This window comes from Anoplopoma fimbria, chromosome 19 (genome assembly GCF_027596085.1).
Source record: "Anoplopoma fimbria isolate UVic2021 breed Golden Eagle Sablefish chromosome 19, Afim_UVic_2022, whole genome shotgun sequence".
NCBI lineage: Eukaryota > Metazoa > Chordata > Actinopteri > Perciformes > Anoplopomatidae > Anoplopoma > Anoplopoma fimbria.
In genome coordinates, this window is record NC_072467.1 from 953,947 (window position 1) to 971,236 (window position 17,290).

The window sequence follows — 17,290 nt, forward strand, 5'->3', positions numbered from 1 at the left end:
CAAACTAGTGTCACATTGAATTCTCCGTATTCAGTAATATTTCCATTAAATCCAGATCTATTAATGGGCTGAGTTGAATTTTCTGTATCTCTGCTGTTGGATAACTACAGAAGTCATACTAGAAGTCACAAAACACATATTTAACAGCCACAGCTTTCTCTAGTTTCGAGCCTCATTTATACCGACTACTTATGCAAAACAAGTCAGTCATAATTATTAGATTACTATTACCTGAGGCACAACAATATCCCCTCACACTGCAGTCTCGCAAACATAGTACCAGTAAAAGAGCTGTCGTGTTATTATTATAAACCACTAGAGGCTGTGAGATTGTAATGTCGCCAAGTTGTCTTCATCTCATCTAGATGTTTTCGTTAATTTTCTATTTTATCAAGAAATCTTGGTAATCTCTGATTTCATGCTCTCACAATACAAAGACGGGTGTTGGGACACACTTTTTGAGTTTTTGTACTTTTCTTTTAGTTTTTTACTACCCTATCTAACAAATGATACTCTGGCTCTGCCTTTCTGAGGGTAAGAGGAAGTGCCTTCTCTAAACGTAGTTTAGTAAAACTCACTATGCAGATATTAATGGTTCATAATTATTGCTGCTTTTATATGTAGCCTAAGCAGTAGGCTTCTTTAATGTTGCAATGGATCAAGGGTGGGCATACATGCTGCAGTATATACTGTTTGAAAGTTTTATCTATCACTATGAATCATTTGTATTGATTGATGATATGTTTTGTATGTTTAATCTCAATCTTAAAGGCAACTAACAACTATAGCTTTAAAGTAAATGTTATGGAGTTAAAGTACAATCTTTGCCTCTAAAATGTTGAAGTATTTAGTAGCAAAATATGCAAATGCTAAAGTAAAGAAGTAGCTCAAAACTGTACTTAAATGCAGTACTTGAGTAAATGCACTGAGCTTACTTCTAGTGAGAATCTGAATTGTTTACACACACAGCTGCATCGACGCCACAGAAAACCTTCATGACATACTGCCCTGATGATTCTTTGACTTTCTCATGATGCCGATGGCGGTGCCCCTATTGGCATTATGTGAACGTACATCCGTCTCCACTCAGTGACCGCACCCCTTCACATTGACTGCTGTTGCCCCATGGCACTTTCTACTTCACCCTAATTACAATTAATAATTGAAAATAGGAAATCAATGTGTGCAAATTAAGTATGGTAACAGTGGGTTTTATTGGGTTGACATTGTTTTTGAGCGGCTACGTCGTTGCTCGTGACCAAGCCACTGTTATGTGTTATGACTGTGACGCAGCACAATCGGGCCTTTATTCATACTCCAGTCACTGTGTACCTTATGTACTGTAGATAAACGTCCACCTCTGCTCTGATTGCTTTTCTGTTGTTGTCCTGTGGCAATAGAGCAGAGTTGGGTTTTTTCCTGCAGGACAGGGTGAAGGGTAAATTATTAATTGGAAGGAGCAGTGGGCCGTGTAACAATTTGCTGATCCAGAAGCTTTCATGAGCCTTGTCAGGTTCTGTTGAACAAGTGACTGGTTTACAGCACTGAGGCAAAAGCATCTCTCACAACATGCTTACATTACCGCCCAATGCAGCCAGTTTTACTAGAAAGAGAGGGCTGCTCTTTTAAGTTGCATCACTCTTAAGTGCTGGTTTTGAATAAAGCGTGAGATCAGCTGGCCTTGTCTGTCTTGGTCAACCACCGGCCCTGTTAACCCTGTTCGAGCTGTGCTTCAGAGGAGCCGGCTGGCACCTGCACGGCTCTTATTGATCCGGGTTCACATCCTGAATAGAACTTGGACAAATGATCAGATCCTCTTTGGGATAAACAACCAGGCTGGACCTTGTAATCAGTAATGTATAGTCTTAAAAATAATTAAGTTATTCACTCATTAGTTTGTGGTTCCAAATAGGCAACAATCAGATCTTGTTACTTCTTATCGAACTGCAAGGTAGTATCAGGAGGGAGCACATGGTGCATTATGGTCTTAACGGTCTGAGCTGCAAACTCTGTTAAAGAGAGCCTCTGTGTAGTGGGTTCGGTCCTGTACTGCTCTTTCCCCCCAGGGGAATAGGAACACACAGGGGCTCAGCTAAGATGAATTAGGGCAGGACAAACGACACGCCCAACAGCAGAAGCTGCAGCACGCTATTATTCCAATTCAGCACAACTGCCCCCATGACTATTGGCAGTTTCTTCTGTATATTTAGAAATTCATTCGTCAAGCGCACAGGGATGTATCTAAACTGTTTACTTGTCGTGTCTGGGTTTTCTGAGGACTAATAAATAACTGTGTAATAGGTGTGAGCAGAACACGGAGGGGACGGTGGGGCCTGTCTTGAAGCGTATTGGCAGATTTTACAGCCACAAGTTTAACAAAGCTGAGAGACATTTATCACTCGGTGCAAATCTACCACTTTACACAACAATCATCACTTTTCCCCCAAGACCCTGGTACCAGTCTTGTCGTCTTTTCACTCTATTAGTCTGCGTCATGGAGTCTGGGAGCTGTGATGAATAGCTGAATGTTGAATCGGGCTTTTATTGAATAACTCCTATTACAATTGGCTCATATTGACTGAAGAACAGAATATAAGACATTCTTGTGTCAGCTAAATTATAGGCAGGATTGTTTCATTGTTCCTTTAAGAATTATCATTTCAACATTTGAAAGTCTGTAAAGAAAGACCGTCTCTTCATGCCATTTTGAAATAGTGACTTGCCCATATTAATTCTGGTCACGGAGTGTGATTTGAAAATTCAGATCTGTCAAGAAAAAAAACCCGACAAGGAACAAAGCTTGGTGGTACAAAGCGTGAATCCGACAATATGAAACCCTAAGGTGCACGCTTCTCATGAGGCAGGATGCAGGAAATTAGTCAAGACAATGAGTCACACCACTTTGCTTTGCCACAAGCTCTGCTGATGAGTAAGCGAGGAGAAGCACTGCTCTCAGGAGCCAGAGCATTTTGCCTCCTAATGTCTTGAATGAGTTGAGTTATTCCCCAAGTGTCAACAGTGTGTGTTAATAATAGTTATGTGACAGTGAGTGACACAGGCAGTGAGGAGTGAAGTCGGGCTCTGTGCCAAATATTCCAATAGAAATAATGTAGTTTTCCTTGTTAAAAGTTGGCAACGCAGCAAGCGACTGTCTGCACCCGGCACCTTAAGTGGCCAACGTTTCTACCAGTCCAGCTCTGATTAACATTGAAGTTTGCTTTTGCATTGCGTCCAGCTGAATAAATTAACTCTTAAACTCTGGTGCCTTTTGAATGAGGACATATATTCTGTGTTTAAAGAGCTTGAATTTAACTCTGAGAGGCTTTCTGTGGCACAGACTTCCCCTCGTAGAGAACAGGGACAAACATTTTGCTGAAGAGGCCAAGTTCAGGAGAACTTCTGGATGCAGTCAGCTGCAGAAAGCGGTTTGGTTTTAATCCTGTTGCAGCCAGCCCCTGATCATGCAGTCTGTTGAGCACACTTCAAAGCGCAGCGCCACCACGATGGCTCTCTCAGCCCATTCTTTGGACATCACCTTCAGAAGTTTACTATCTGCCGGTACCCTTCAACGTGATCTGTTTTGTTCCAGCCAAGAGGATTATACCCAGCACCTTAGGATTGGACCTCTCCCTACACGTGAGGTTATCCACAATCCAACTGTTATGCATTTTGAGCTCTGAGAGTCGGGGCTGACTAGTGTATGTGTCCTCTGGTTAGGTTCACTGACCCAGGCTAGGCCAGTTAATGGGAAGCCTCTCTAGTTTCAGACTTGTGTGGGATTCACTGCCTACACACCACAACCCACAGGGGGGTCCTCATCACCTCACACAATTTAGCCGTACTCTAGAAGCTGAAGCCTTCATGCTACATGTTACTTTCTTCTGATGTTTCTCTCTGTTTCTGCCGGCAGCTCATCATGAACTCTGACTCCTTAATCACAGTTAAATGCTGTCAGAGCTAGGAAGTGAGAGACTACTGGGTAAAGTTTGAGAACCTCTGTGTAGGAGAAAGACAGCGAGATAATGGGCTTTGCTCTCAATGTGCTGAGGCCTCTAACTGCAAGCTAAAGAAGGTTTAAAACTTCAAATGGTAACATTTGTTGAGCTCCTAAGCGCCAGAAAAGTCTTCAAATTAAGTGCTGGATAGGTTTTGGTTTATTTCTGTTTTTCTCCGCTGCTCTGGGTGTTTTTTACTGACATCATATTTTGAGTTGTACATGTACGGGTATAAAATGCACTCTTTATTAATGTGGTCAAGATTTAGAGCTGAAACCAGATGTGATGATGCCCTCAGTTATTTAAGCACTGCCTGTTTTGTACTGTGCTGAGGGAGCACTGTTGAGCTGAGGAAGCTCTGATGAGTGCTTATGGATTGCTAAACCAAGTTGCAGCTAAACTGCTCATCCATTACTCGGGCCGCCCGCATACACCTCAGATTTAATGTGCCAGGGTCGTTTGCGTGGCAGCAGCTCAACCTTCAGGGAGCTCATTCATGCCAGACTGGAGGCCAGGAGCAGATTAGATCAAATCAATGTGAGCCCTGTAATGTGGCCCCTAGTCTGTCCGACTGCAGAAGTAATACTGCACTAGCCCAGAGTTTCAGGACCCCCTTCAGGGCAGACCTGTCTGTATCAGGGAAAAGCTGATCATCTTCCTGCTGTGTACCTGGAAAAACAACCCTCAGTGCCGACCATGAAACAGGGTTCATTAAGCTCTCACTCTGGCTGATCACAGCTCTGGCAAAGCAAGCATACAAGGAGGGGGAGCAGTGTCTTTACATTCTGCGATGATGTGAGAATCAATAGTGGAATATTCACCGTCCTGGCTGCTGCGCTGGCCCTGGATCTCAAGCTGGGCTTTTATGTGAGGCAATACAGCTGCTGCTGCTGCTGCTGGAGAGGCATAAGGCCATACCAATCACTTAAATCACAACTAGATCCTCGAAAGAACAATTACCCTGGTGAGAGTGAAGACTGCCTACTACCCCAGCTCGTTCATTTAACCCTTGAAGATTAGCTATTTGCTTGCAGTTTATGGGGCTTATTGAGTTTTTTTCTAGACAGAGACATTCCTTGATGAATGTGGGAATTGCTTGTCTTACACCATTCCCTTAGGTACCACTTAGTAATGTCACTTAGCTATTTACATTAGCCCATGTAAGGCATCTAGGTTATATAACTTAAACAATTTTCTCGAGTTCCAGTATTACATTACAGCTGGGAAGACTAATTATGCTCTTTATTGTAACTGAGGGATGACACCTCTAGGGACTTTGTATTTGCAAAGCCGACACAGAGTATGAACATTTTCTCATCCAGGTGTTTTCCCATCAAATAGAAGCTTTCTCCACTATTACTACAAGAAGTAATGCAGTTATTACAGTGTACATTAAATAATATTTAGCAAAGTCTGAAAAGTGAGCATTTGTCACCAGAGCAACAGCCTCCTGATCTTTAAGCTTTTTTATTCCACGGCCCGTTTTGACAGCTGATTGCTGGAGTTGCACCTGAAAAAGGTGTTAAAAGACATGCAAGTAACAAACTGTTACATTTAAAAATCCCTCGTTCCTCGTTCTTAATCTTTTGCAACCTCTTTTGCTCTTCCTCTAGTCAGACTGAGAGGTGTGAACAGCTTGCACATTTGCTTCCCTTTTTGCAGATTCATTTCAGGTTGTTGTTAATGCCTTTCACTATGATGCTTGTGGCACGTCAACATCACATATACTCAGTCTATAGCCGAGTCACACTATATGCCTTCACCAAATTCTGAGTGACAGAACTATATTTTGCACCTGTTTGATCATTTCACTTGTTGGTAATGCAGAGTTTTAAGGGAAGTACCCTTTGAGTTAAAAACATTATGCCTGTAATTAATATTTTTGATTTTAACAGCAAATCTAAAGGCTCAATGTATAATGTAAATAAAGCTTCCTGTTGTTCTGAAATCAATAAAAGTTCACTCAACTAGGCTATTTCAACGTATTGTTATGCCTGGAATTTACCATATGGTTGTGTACGAATAGAAATGATTAGTAGATAAATAAATTAATAAAATAATAATCATAATAAATTGTTTAAATACATTTTTAAGCATAAAGCCAAAATAAGCTGCTTACAGCCTTTCTGAGCCTCATGTAACATTAAACTAAATATCTTTGGGTTTGGAATTTTTCACTATTTGAGGACATTTTATTAACAAAATGATTTATCAATTAATCAAGAAAATAATGTGCAGCTTAACTGACATTGAATAGTTGCAGCCCTACTCTCAACAATAACAAGACAGCTTTTTTAAAGCAAACAACCTCAGCTAAAACTGTTAAATGCTAATTAGGTGCCATCAATTGATCTGTAGAGAAGGACTTTCCCATCTCAAAAGGAAAACTTTGGTCCTAAACATGAGAAATATCAAACAAAGGTTCAATATGTATCATAATTAAATAATTCGTACTGATGATGGAATATACAAGCCTTACCACAATGTAAAGTTGAAATAAATGGAAAGAAAATCAAATAAGGGATAACCTTAGTGTTATTAAGTGTTTATATTGTTTGTATAGACTTTTCCACTATTCCTTAACTGACCTAAAGGAAGACAAATTATCAACTTTATGGAGCAAGCTGTCTGTAAAGCAGCTATGTTTGTTCTCTATGCATTGTACTTTTCAGTCAGAAGCTTTCTTTAGTCACTTCAACAGGTTTGGTTACAGTTTGATTCTTTGGTTTTGGATAGGAATTTTGAGGAGTGTGTTTAGGTGTGAAACAGAAGCTCCGTGGTCACACACACAGTCTCATGTTGAATTCCGGCTCAGGAACTGTCTCTGAGGAGTTTCCATGTTCTTCATGTGTTTGTGTGCACATTTCTCTGAATGTGTATGTGAATTAGTCTTTGATGGATAGCAACCTGTTCCTCTGTTTTTTGCTCAGGGCATGCCTGGATACAGTCCTGCAGCCTATGAGCCTGAGCAGGAATGAAGACAGTGAATACATTCAAAAGATATGGCTAGTGATATTATATGGTCAAAAAATCCATTGCAAAGACAAAAAACTACAATTCGTATATCAATCTCTCAATACTTTTTTTGAATGATGTACTCTGTCTGTGTCTCTCAGCCCCAAGCCCATTTATTAAGACAGAGGATGTAAACAGGGTCATGAATATATGCTTCCTTTTTTTCAAGTTCTAAATGATTTCACATGGCTTAAACAGCTGGTCACTGAAGCTATTTGCAATAACTCAAACACGAGAATTTAGTGTTTGTTTGTCTGCTTGTAAGTATTTAGCTACAGTGGCACGATGGTGTATGTGGAAGTGACTCAAAATAAACACCACCCATGTTCTTGGTAATGAAAAAACATGTTTCTCATTGATGTGTTTTTAATGTTTTTTTGATGACAATTGAGCTCTATGGAACAGCGGAATAAGCTATTGAGCTTTGGCTGCAAAGCCAATATGAATAGGATCAGTTAATTGTTGGTTTGATCTTTTTTGTGTGATTTGTTGACAGTAAGAAGAAAATAATTTCACAGAACTGGTTCTTTAGGCAGAAGAAAAAAAATTACTTAAAAAACGAATAATATAGGCATAAGCTGAATATGAATGTCATGAATATCAAGCTTATGGAGCACTGTCGGAAAGTTGTCACACTGTTAAATGATTCATTGAAACATCCACAATGAACGATTACATGTAATGTATTAGTAATTTTTATGAAATTCTTGAATGTATTTGATAAAGTATGATTTCAGATGTTCTCAAAGCTAAATGCTGGTGCATATTCCTCTTTTACTTTGTTACGCTGCTCTGTCTGATGCCACCTCTCTATGTGCTTGCAGGCTGTGAGAGTGACTACTGGGGACCTCATTGCAGTAATCGGTGCCAGTGCCAAAATGGGGCTAAGTGTAACCCCATCACAGGTGCCTGTGTCTGCACGGATGGCTACCAGGGATGGCGATGTGAGGAGCTCTGTGAGCACGGTTACTATGGCAAGTCATGCCAACTACCCTGCCAGTGTCTCAATGGTGCCACCTGCAACCACGAGACAGGAGAATGCATCTGTGCGCCGGGATACTCGGGGGCTTTGTGAGTACCAGCAACATATTTATTCCTTTGCAACTTTCTCTTCTGTGTCCACGAAAACATGTTGATGTGCCGTTTGTTGTTTGCCTGCAGTTCTTTGTTGATACAAAGAACTGCAGGCAAACACAAGTAATGTGTCTAAGACATTTGACTATTGAATTGTGTGGTAACAGCTGTGGAGAGCGTTGTCCCTCTGGTAGTCACGGGCCTCAGTGTGAGCAGCGCTGCCCCTGTCAGAATGGAGGAATGTGCCACCACATCACCGGAGATTGTTCCTGCCCGATCGGGTGGACGGTAGGTCAGACGAGCAGAGGTGTGGAGGCAATTTAAAAGAAAGGCCTGAGAGGATAACAGGGTTGGATATCGCTTGTGTTTAAAAAACGTTTTTATCTCTAATGTAGTTTTTACACCAGAGACTGACATGCTGAGAACATGGACCTTAAGATCAATATGCTGTGTTCAATTATAAATGAGAACAAGGTATTCTCTACTCCCTGCAAGAGACAAAGAAGTGGAGTGCCTGGTGGGGAGGTTGTGCATGCTTTCTCAAACCTCAGTTAGTTCACAAAGAAATGTCAAGTGAACATGGTTACCCACAGTCAACAAAATAAAGTATTTCTTCAGGGACGTCCCAGGGGCCTAGTGTTTTAAGGCAAAGTTCCCGGTTGGTTCCAGCTGTGGATTTTTGTTGCATGACATCTCGCCTGACCTCTCCCCACATGTCTGTCTTTAATGTTTAACTATTGAATAAAGGCAAGAGCACAAAAAAATGTTTTTAAAGAAAAGATAGTATGCTTAAAAGCTAAATAAAATGTTGTCTTATTTAGATTTTTTTATTGCAGTATTATAATATATATATATAGTGATTTATTTTTCTGAAAAAATGCAATTAATGGATTGTATATGAAACTATAAAGGTGTGCTCAGTAGATTGCAGACCTCTGGCAGGTCCGTCTGCAACGACCACTGCTATATTATGTGATTGAATAACACAGCCCACAACTGCTTAAATCCATGTCTAGGACGCAAGTGTATTAGACTTGTAGGTCACTCTCACTTTAATCACTGCAGATATCTGCACAGGCTCTGTGCATCTCAGCTGTGTTTATTTAAGCCTCAAGTCTATTTCTCCACCGATATGTGTTTAAATGTGAGGTTGATGCCAAATAAAAGGGACAAAAAAAATGTCTCCGGCCGCTTAGCAGCGGAGATGCAGTCAGTGTGTTTGGTTCCATTAGCTGTTAACTGATAACCAAGCACAACATCCAAATCAATAAAAGTGGGTACTTCTTTTCCCAATGGATAGCCGTGATTAGCCGGGGACAGACACAAATGTACTCACTCACTCACTCACTCACTCACTCACTCACTCACTCACTCACTCACTCACTCACTCACTCACTCACTCACTCACTCACTCACTCACCACTCACTCACTCACTCACTCACTCACTCACTCACTCACTCACTCACTCACTCACTCACTCACTCACTCACTCACTCACTCACTCACTCACTCACTCACTCACTCACTCACTCACTCACGGACGCTAGCACATACGGGGGCGGCTGTGGCACATGAGGTAGAGCGCTTGTCCCGTAACCACAAGGTTGGTGGTTCAAACCCCTCTACCGGCAACATGCCGAGGTGTCCTTGAGCAAGACACCTAACCCCAAGTTGCTCCCCGGGCGCTTCATTGCAGCCCACTGCTCCTCCGGGATGGTTAAATGCAGAGAAATAATTTCCCCATTGTGGGACTAATAAAGGCTTAATTATTATTATTATTATTATTATTATTATTATTATTATACGACTGCTTGCATTATTGTCCTTGCGGAGATAATGACCAGATGTGGATGTCTGTTTTTTTGGCAAATCTAGTGAATTAAATACCAGGTTTTTCCTCACATTTTTTTTTTTGATCAACTTTTTATTGCGTTTGTCACGTAAACATTATTGTACCCAAGGGTACTAGAGACAAAGGTTTATGCACATACAAACAGCATTTAACACAAACTATATACACACCACCATTGCTTTGCAAAGAATAATACAAAACAGAGATAAATAAATATAATAAATAATAGAATCCACAAGCAAACTGATTAAACAAATAAAAATTATATATATATATATATATATATATAATAAAATAAAAAAAAATATATATATATAATAAAATAAAAAACCTATAGACAAAAGATAAAGTGTATGTGTAGATCTTCTTACATTTTATCAGAGTGACACATTATATCTGTGGAAGAAAATGTGTGTTGGAAAGAAAGCCAATGAGGATATCCCAAGCCTCCAAAGTGGATGTCCGCGCTTTATGAATTACAGTTAATGATCTTTCTATGAGAGCAATATCCCTAAAATGATTCAGCCATTTCCTTATTGATGGGGGGTCTGGAGATCACATTTATTATTATATATATTTTTTTATTATATTAAGCTGTAAAGCCATCCTGTTTATTGATATGAAACACAGCCCAAAATGACCTAAATCAACCAGAGATTAGAAAGTGAAGAATAACATGATAAACTGTATGAAGAAAATCTCTGTGTCATCAAATTTCTATTGTCTCATGCAGAATATCGTAATATTGGCCAACCCTGCTTTTAAATCAATTACTTGCCAATACAGCAACAATTGTCTAAACCAGTACAATAAAAATGTTCTAGTGCTGGTATAAATGTATTTTCCTACCATGGTATGGAGGTCACTTTGGACTTGACAGGTGAAAATGAACTCTGCATTAATTTAAACTGTCTGAAAATAGTGTGTGAAAATAGTCTCAGATAAAACAAACTGTTGTTTTTAGATATGAATTACATACCAGAAAAAGAAATGAAAACAAAAAAAATATGCCTAAATGTCCAAACATCAGTAAAACAAAAGTGTAAGAGTTTTGTCCTACAATAGGTATTTCAGTCATGTCGAATTAATGTTTCTCACATGGTTCTTTTCTGGCTGATATTTTTTTAAAGGGTTCAGTTTGTGCCCAGCCGTGCCCTCTTGGCAAGTACGGCATCAACTGCAGCAAGGACTGTTCCTGTCGTAATGGCGGACTGTGCGACCACGTCACGGGGCAGTGCCAGTGCGCTGCTGGCTTCAGTGGACGCAGGTACAGCGCTGACACTTTTGGCAAACAGACTGCTGAATTATTATGCACGAAAGCCTTTTGTGAAGTACTCTCTGCAAACTTTTGTCCTCCTACTTTGAAAATAGGTCAGACAATGGCATGATTTATTGATATTAGTATTTAATGCAAAGGATGGTTTCATGCTGACAGCTTTACACATTAAATAGTAACTCATTATCCTATTCTCTTTGTTGACGTCCAAATGAGGCACAAACCTGGCTGTTCTTAAAAAGGGAAAGGAAATGCCAGAGTAATCTCAAGCTCAAGAGAAATAAGCATTTCTAAATGCCCATTAGTCCATTTGAAGGTGGATTGGAAGCTTTTAATATGGGTGTTTATGTTTAATTAATCTTAAACTTCATGCTGGCCAGCAAGGTTTCATGTCTTCAGCCTTCATCCTCCTCCACTCCCAGCCTGCCCATTGATCTCACCATGGGTTACATGCTGTTTGGATTCTGCTCATTAATTATAAGTAATGGGCTTATATTAAGGTCTCATTGAATCCACAGATCTTTTTTGTTCCCTATGCCTGCCAGAGCAGCCCAGAGCAGCCTGGGTTTATTAGTTCAGCTAAAGCAATTGTCTGTTGGATGGAAACACTTCCTCGACAAGACCTTTCCTTTCCTTTATTATTTTGCAAAATTGCCCTCATTCATTTTGTCAGTGGCAGGTGAATTAACCTGCCAGGAATAATCTGAGATTGTGTTAGCCCCCACCTTCTCCTGTCTAGTTTAATAATGCCAGTGTCCCCTGATAAAACTAAAGACAGAGTAATTTAAACATGAAACATAACTTGCCCATTTTGCAATGTAATTGAGCTATTTGTAATAGCTTTGTTAGACTCTTGAGATTGATACTCAAGATTGTATAGTAAAATCAGTATATTTAAGTGAAGATAAAATCCATTTTCTGATCTACTTTAGTTCTTCACCAGGAGAATCTCATCAACTCTGTTTGATGACTATTAGTAAGTCTATTCCAGCTCCTGCAGAACAGTCCTGACTACTGCTGACCACAGGAGGCGGCTTTTAAGGCTTCCATGTACTCATTGAACTTGATGTCAGTCTTTGATTCATGAAAAAGTTTTCAAATTAAATATTCCTTTTTTAGATTATGAAATATAAAAGAATAATAATATCATTATATGTTTTATTATGTTACAGTAGCAGCTGAAATTCTCAAATACTCACGCAAACAAAGCATTGTACAAAACTATTGCATGAAAGTGCTCACAGTTGCAATTTTTGTTATTGGTCCTAAGAACTTTCTTTTCAAAATAGACACATTTTGTAGACGTAATAGAACAATAACAATGAAACACTAACTGAAATTTTCAGCTGGCACAATATATCCATTTATACTTTTCAGTCATAAGAGTTAATAATATGCAAGAAGTCGATTGTGCAGCAGTAACAGCAGTGGTTGTATAATGAAGGGGAAAAAATAACACTAGAACAAATATTGAATATTTTTACTTTTTTAGCCCAGCAACTATCACTTATTCTCACTGATGAATAATCTGTCATTTATTTTATTGATCTAGTGTAAAGATTGTCCGAAAATAGTGAAAAATGCCAGTCACAGTTTCACAGAGTCCGAGGTGATGTCAGAAAAAACTAATTACTTATTATGCCAAACCAACAGTTATAAATCTAAAGATCTCCAAAGCATGATGATGTTATACAGAGAAAATGAGCAAAACTTTGCATGAACATTATGTGTAAATGTATAAACAAGATTATGTTCGATTCATTTTCGGTAGAACCAATTATGATTGACTACTTGTATCAGCTCTAATGTTTTCAATGTGCCACGTGTACAGAGGTGCTTTAATCTTTTTAACATTTGACTTTCATGTTACCACTCTAATAAAAAAAAGTATGTACTCCTTTAAAGCACCAATTTAAAGAGTATTTTTCACCTCCAGGTGCCAGGATGACTGTCCTGTCGGCACCTTTGGTCCGCAGTGTAACCAGAGGTGCGAATGTCAGAATGGAGCCAAGTGCCACCATATCAATGGAGCCTGTCTGTGTGAAACAGGATTTAAAGGCCCTAATTGCCAAGAGAGATTCTGTCCTCCAGGCCTCTACGGCCTCATCTGTGACAAGTACTGCCCCTGTAATACCACCAACACGGTGAGGTAAGTGAGACATCAGTGCGATGCCGCACACATCTTTACTCTATCCAAGCCCTGAAGCGAAGCCCCTTGTAGCTCCTTATGAATAAAGACTTCTCAAACTCAATTTTGCTCCATCTTAGCTTTAAGCCAGCCCTCATTCTGGAGTCTGGACACCTCTTAGCCATGTCATCCAGTTATCTTTTAATCGCGACCTTTGCTTCATTTATAATTTCTCAGCAGCATTCATAGTTAATGCAATGTTAATGCTCTGATTCCGGCTGGAGTTGGGCACCGACCGTAGAAGTCATTACAGAAAGAAGGAAAAAAAGGGACGCCCCATCTATCTGATACAAGCACGTAGACTCATAGATGGATGAATTTTCTGTTGGCGCAGACTTCACACTTTGACCCTGCTCATGAAGGAAGTGTTGATACTCTCTGGGCTGAAACTTTTCCCTTATTCTTCCTGTTGTTTTCCCATCTTTCTTTCTCATTATGTTGTAGCTGCCACCCGCTTTCTGGTGAATGCACCTGCTCTGTGGGATGGACAGGGCTCTACTGTAATGAGACCTGCCCTCCTGGATCCTATGGAGAGGGATGCATGCTGCCTTGTAGCTGCACCAACGGAGCTGACTGCCATCCTGTCACAGGCTCTTGTATATGTGCCCCTGGGTACATGGTGAGTATCATATATCCTCTCTGCTGTTTCATTGTACTTAGGCAAGTGGCCACTATTATGGTTATCTTTTATTGTTATTTAAGAGGTAACATATTATATTGTTATTTATTTTATGTTAATTTGTCCTTTATGACCTTTCATGAACTCTAAATCTCCTCTTAGAACAATTATTTTACACAAACTAACACAGAGCCAATATTCACTGAAGGAATAAGAGCTAAGAAAGGAGAAAATAGAAAACCTAGAATGTATTTTAACACATTGAAAATAAAAGAGGAGGAACAAACGACACACAAAACCTATTGCAACCCTTAATATGACATATTAAAATGACTTTGTGTTTAAAGAGATTTAACATGTTGCCACTTTGCTCTCTGTTTATAATTTAATCAGTGCTGTAATTACGGAGTGACAACTTGTAATTATGGTGTTGCTTACATTCATGTTTTTCATAAAATTGACATAGGTTAATCGTCATTGTAACCTTGCTCCTTACAATATTTCTTATACTTGTTATACTTATACTTGAAAATCTGTTGTTTCATTATATAATGATGAGAAAAGGAGTTCCTTGTAAGGGTAGAAGTATTGTGACTATAGCTCTTTATTAATGAAGGTTATTGCTTTGATTTATATTTTATTTTATTTGTGTGGCCGTAGTAAAATGTTTGCGTCATTGTGGTCGTAATGTTCTGGAAGTGGTCCTGGTATTACTTTAGAGGCTTTTTGTACGGAGGCAGGCAGTAGCAAGGTGAGACACTTTATTATTCCCTTAGTATAGATGTCCACAAGAAATTCTTTCCAAATGATTCATTCTCTGGTCCGGCCGTTTGCAGACATTAATAATAAGTCGTGTGTATTTTACAAATACGGTTGATACGCCTTAACTCGTGGCAGCATAGGGACAAGTAAAGAGCAAACTAAGATCTTTATTCCTAGACCCAGTGGGAGAAAATGGAAACTTTGACCTACATAGGTTTCCATTTTAGCAGTTTTTTTGCAGCCATATTGTCCCTTTTTACAACTGTCAAATTAGTTGGGTAACTTCAATCAGTTTCCCCATTGTATTTCTTGTCTTGTAATCTGAAGTTACAGAGCAACAGAGACCGAGAGGGTACATTTCTGCCAACATTACATTTCAGTGGAAATTGCCTGTGTCTTGCAGCGGGCCACTGTGGTGAATTGAGCTACCGAGTGGGGCCGCAGACTGTGTCTTAATTTGCTCCACCTGTTCTCTTTGGCGGCTGCTGGGAAGGGCTGCCAGATCCATTAAACAGACCTAGAGGGCAGGAGCTGGATAGAAAAGGAGGCAGTCAGATGGGAACAGACACACCTCATATGGAGGATTCTTGTGTTTGTGTTTGTGTGTGTGTGTGTGTGTGTGTGTGTGTGTGTGTGTGTAGAGGGAGGGAGGGGGAGGGGGTGAATACACGTGGTAGATTTTTTTGTTCAAAAGCTGCTGCCGCTTTGTTGGAAAGTAAGAGCTTTGATTTTGGCTCCACCTAAGTGTGTAACCATATAAATAAAACAGACATTGAACTTTGTTTGTTGTCATTTGAATAGTATAAAAGAAAGTGCCGATTTTTGTCAGTTGCTATGACGACAAGACATGTCAGTGTTGTCGAAGGTTGTTGAGATAGCTTCTCCTTTTTAACAGAGGGCAGATAGTTGGACGGGGTGCTGGCCAATTTTGTTGACTTATCGATTAATTGATTTAATTTACAGATCTGTAAAACTGAGTTTCTCTATAAAGAATAACACAAAATCACCAATTTAAATCTTGTCATTTACCAAAGATGATCACAAGTGTCTTGAAAGTAAGTCATTCAGCATGAAAGCATTAAAAATGACTAATCAACTAAAGAAATCTTCGTGGACTAAGTAGGGGCAGCCCCTGTCCATTCTTCTCCTATTTAATTTCTATGTGTGTAACTTTTTGTCACATGCATGGCACTTGATCATTATCACAGAGTGGGGCTTTTTAAGATGTGGTTGATGATGGTGTTGAGGCTGTGATTGCTGGTGAAGTCGCTTCCTCAGGGGACAGCTGATAGGACTAAGCCTCCCTGCTACATCTTTGTTCTGGAGTCCCATCAGGGGGCAAACCAAGCAAAGTATTGGAGCAGACTGAGCTTCTGCACGCTTGATTTAGCTCTAGTAATTGGACATGCTCTTTTTGACTGGGACAAAGTGATTACATGTTACCTATTCAGGCATTGTCCCTTGCAATCTGCAGCATGTACTCACAGTAACATTTCTTCCCTATGTACAATTTCTACAGATTCTGTAGATACTGTTGAATCTGAAATATGAATGCATTAGAAATGGATTGCAGTCTTCCTTTGTAGGTGGTGAAAACAAATCATTTTTCTATCTCCCAGGGCTTTTCCGCCTCATCAAAAGGTTCAAAGGTTCATCTTCTGTCTTGCTGCATGAATTTTAAACTGCAGTCACTCATCCAGCAGATAGATGGACTGTTAAGGAGTGAGACTGATTGGTAATTAGTGATGCCATTTGCATCTAGTCTCAATGGGTACCAGGCTGATCAATGTTGTGTCAGCGAGAGGCTTTCTGGAAAAAGTGCTCTCCAATTACATTAAGATACTAATAGGTATGAATTTAGTGCCTTGGCTAAGGACGACCTGGCTGCCTCTCAGCATCTCAGGTCTGGTTGCAGCCTTCATTGGCTGTGTAGTTATGTAAGGTCCTGCTGCTCTCGTGCAATGGACTGACAGCCCGTGTATTAATAATGATTCTCCACATACAGACTTCTATCCTTCGCGGCTCAGAAGGAATATGAATCAGTCGACTAATGAGAGAGCTGCCTTTCCCCTCTTGAGAGCAGACCAACCACTGGTCTCGGCGCCACGAGGGTGAAACCAAGTGGAATCGGACGCAGCCAAGGATGCAACAAAATCCATGTGGTCATTTGTGGCTGCATGACGTTTTATCCATGAGTCCAGCCACCAGTAAATTGCCTGTGCTCTGAAGATGGGCTGAACCCTCCCCAACCCCTCCAGCCCCCACTGGCTGGTCGAACTTCTCACCGCACTTAACAACTGTAACTGAACTGCTATTGTTAGCAGTCTTGAAGCTGTCATTTTCAGCAGAACAAAGGTTATTGCAACCGATTGATAAAAATTTCATCCACAGACGGGCACTTTTCTGTGGTGCACGGGGAGGAGAGATGTTTTAAGATGTGTGTTCTGCCCCTGGCGTCCACTGGCACATCTCCTCCTGCCTCCTGTTTAAACTGAGTTCAAAATGATA

General features: G+C 40.1%; 1 protein-coding gene across 1 annotated transcript in view; it reads left to right on the forward strand.

Moving 5' to 3' along the window:
* Window positions 1-17,290, forward strand: part of megf11 (multiple EGF-like-domains 11) — a 50,658-nt gene that overhangs the window by 18,106 nt on the left and 15,262 nt on the right. Inside the window, 5 exon segments of the mRNA XM_054619468.1 lie at window positions 7,835-8,081; window positions 8,252-8,372; window positions 11,068-11,204; window positions 13,150-13,362; window positions 13,846-14,020. Of these exon segments, the coding sequence (XP_054475443.1) occupies window positions 7,835-8,081; window positions 8,252-8,372; window positions 11,068-11,204; window positions 13,150-13,362; window positions 13,846-14,020 (893 nt within the window).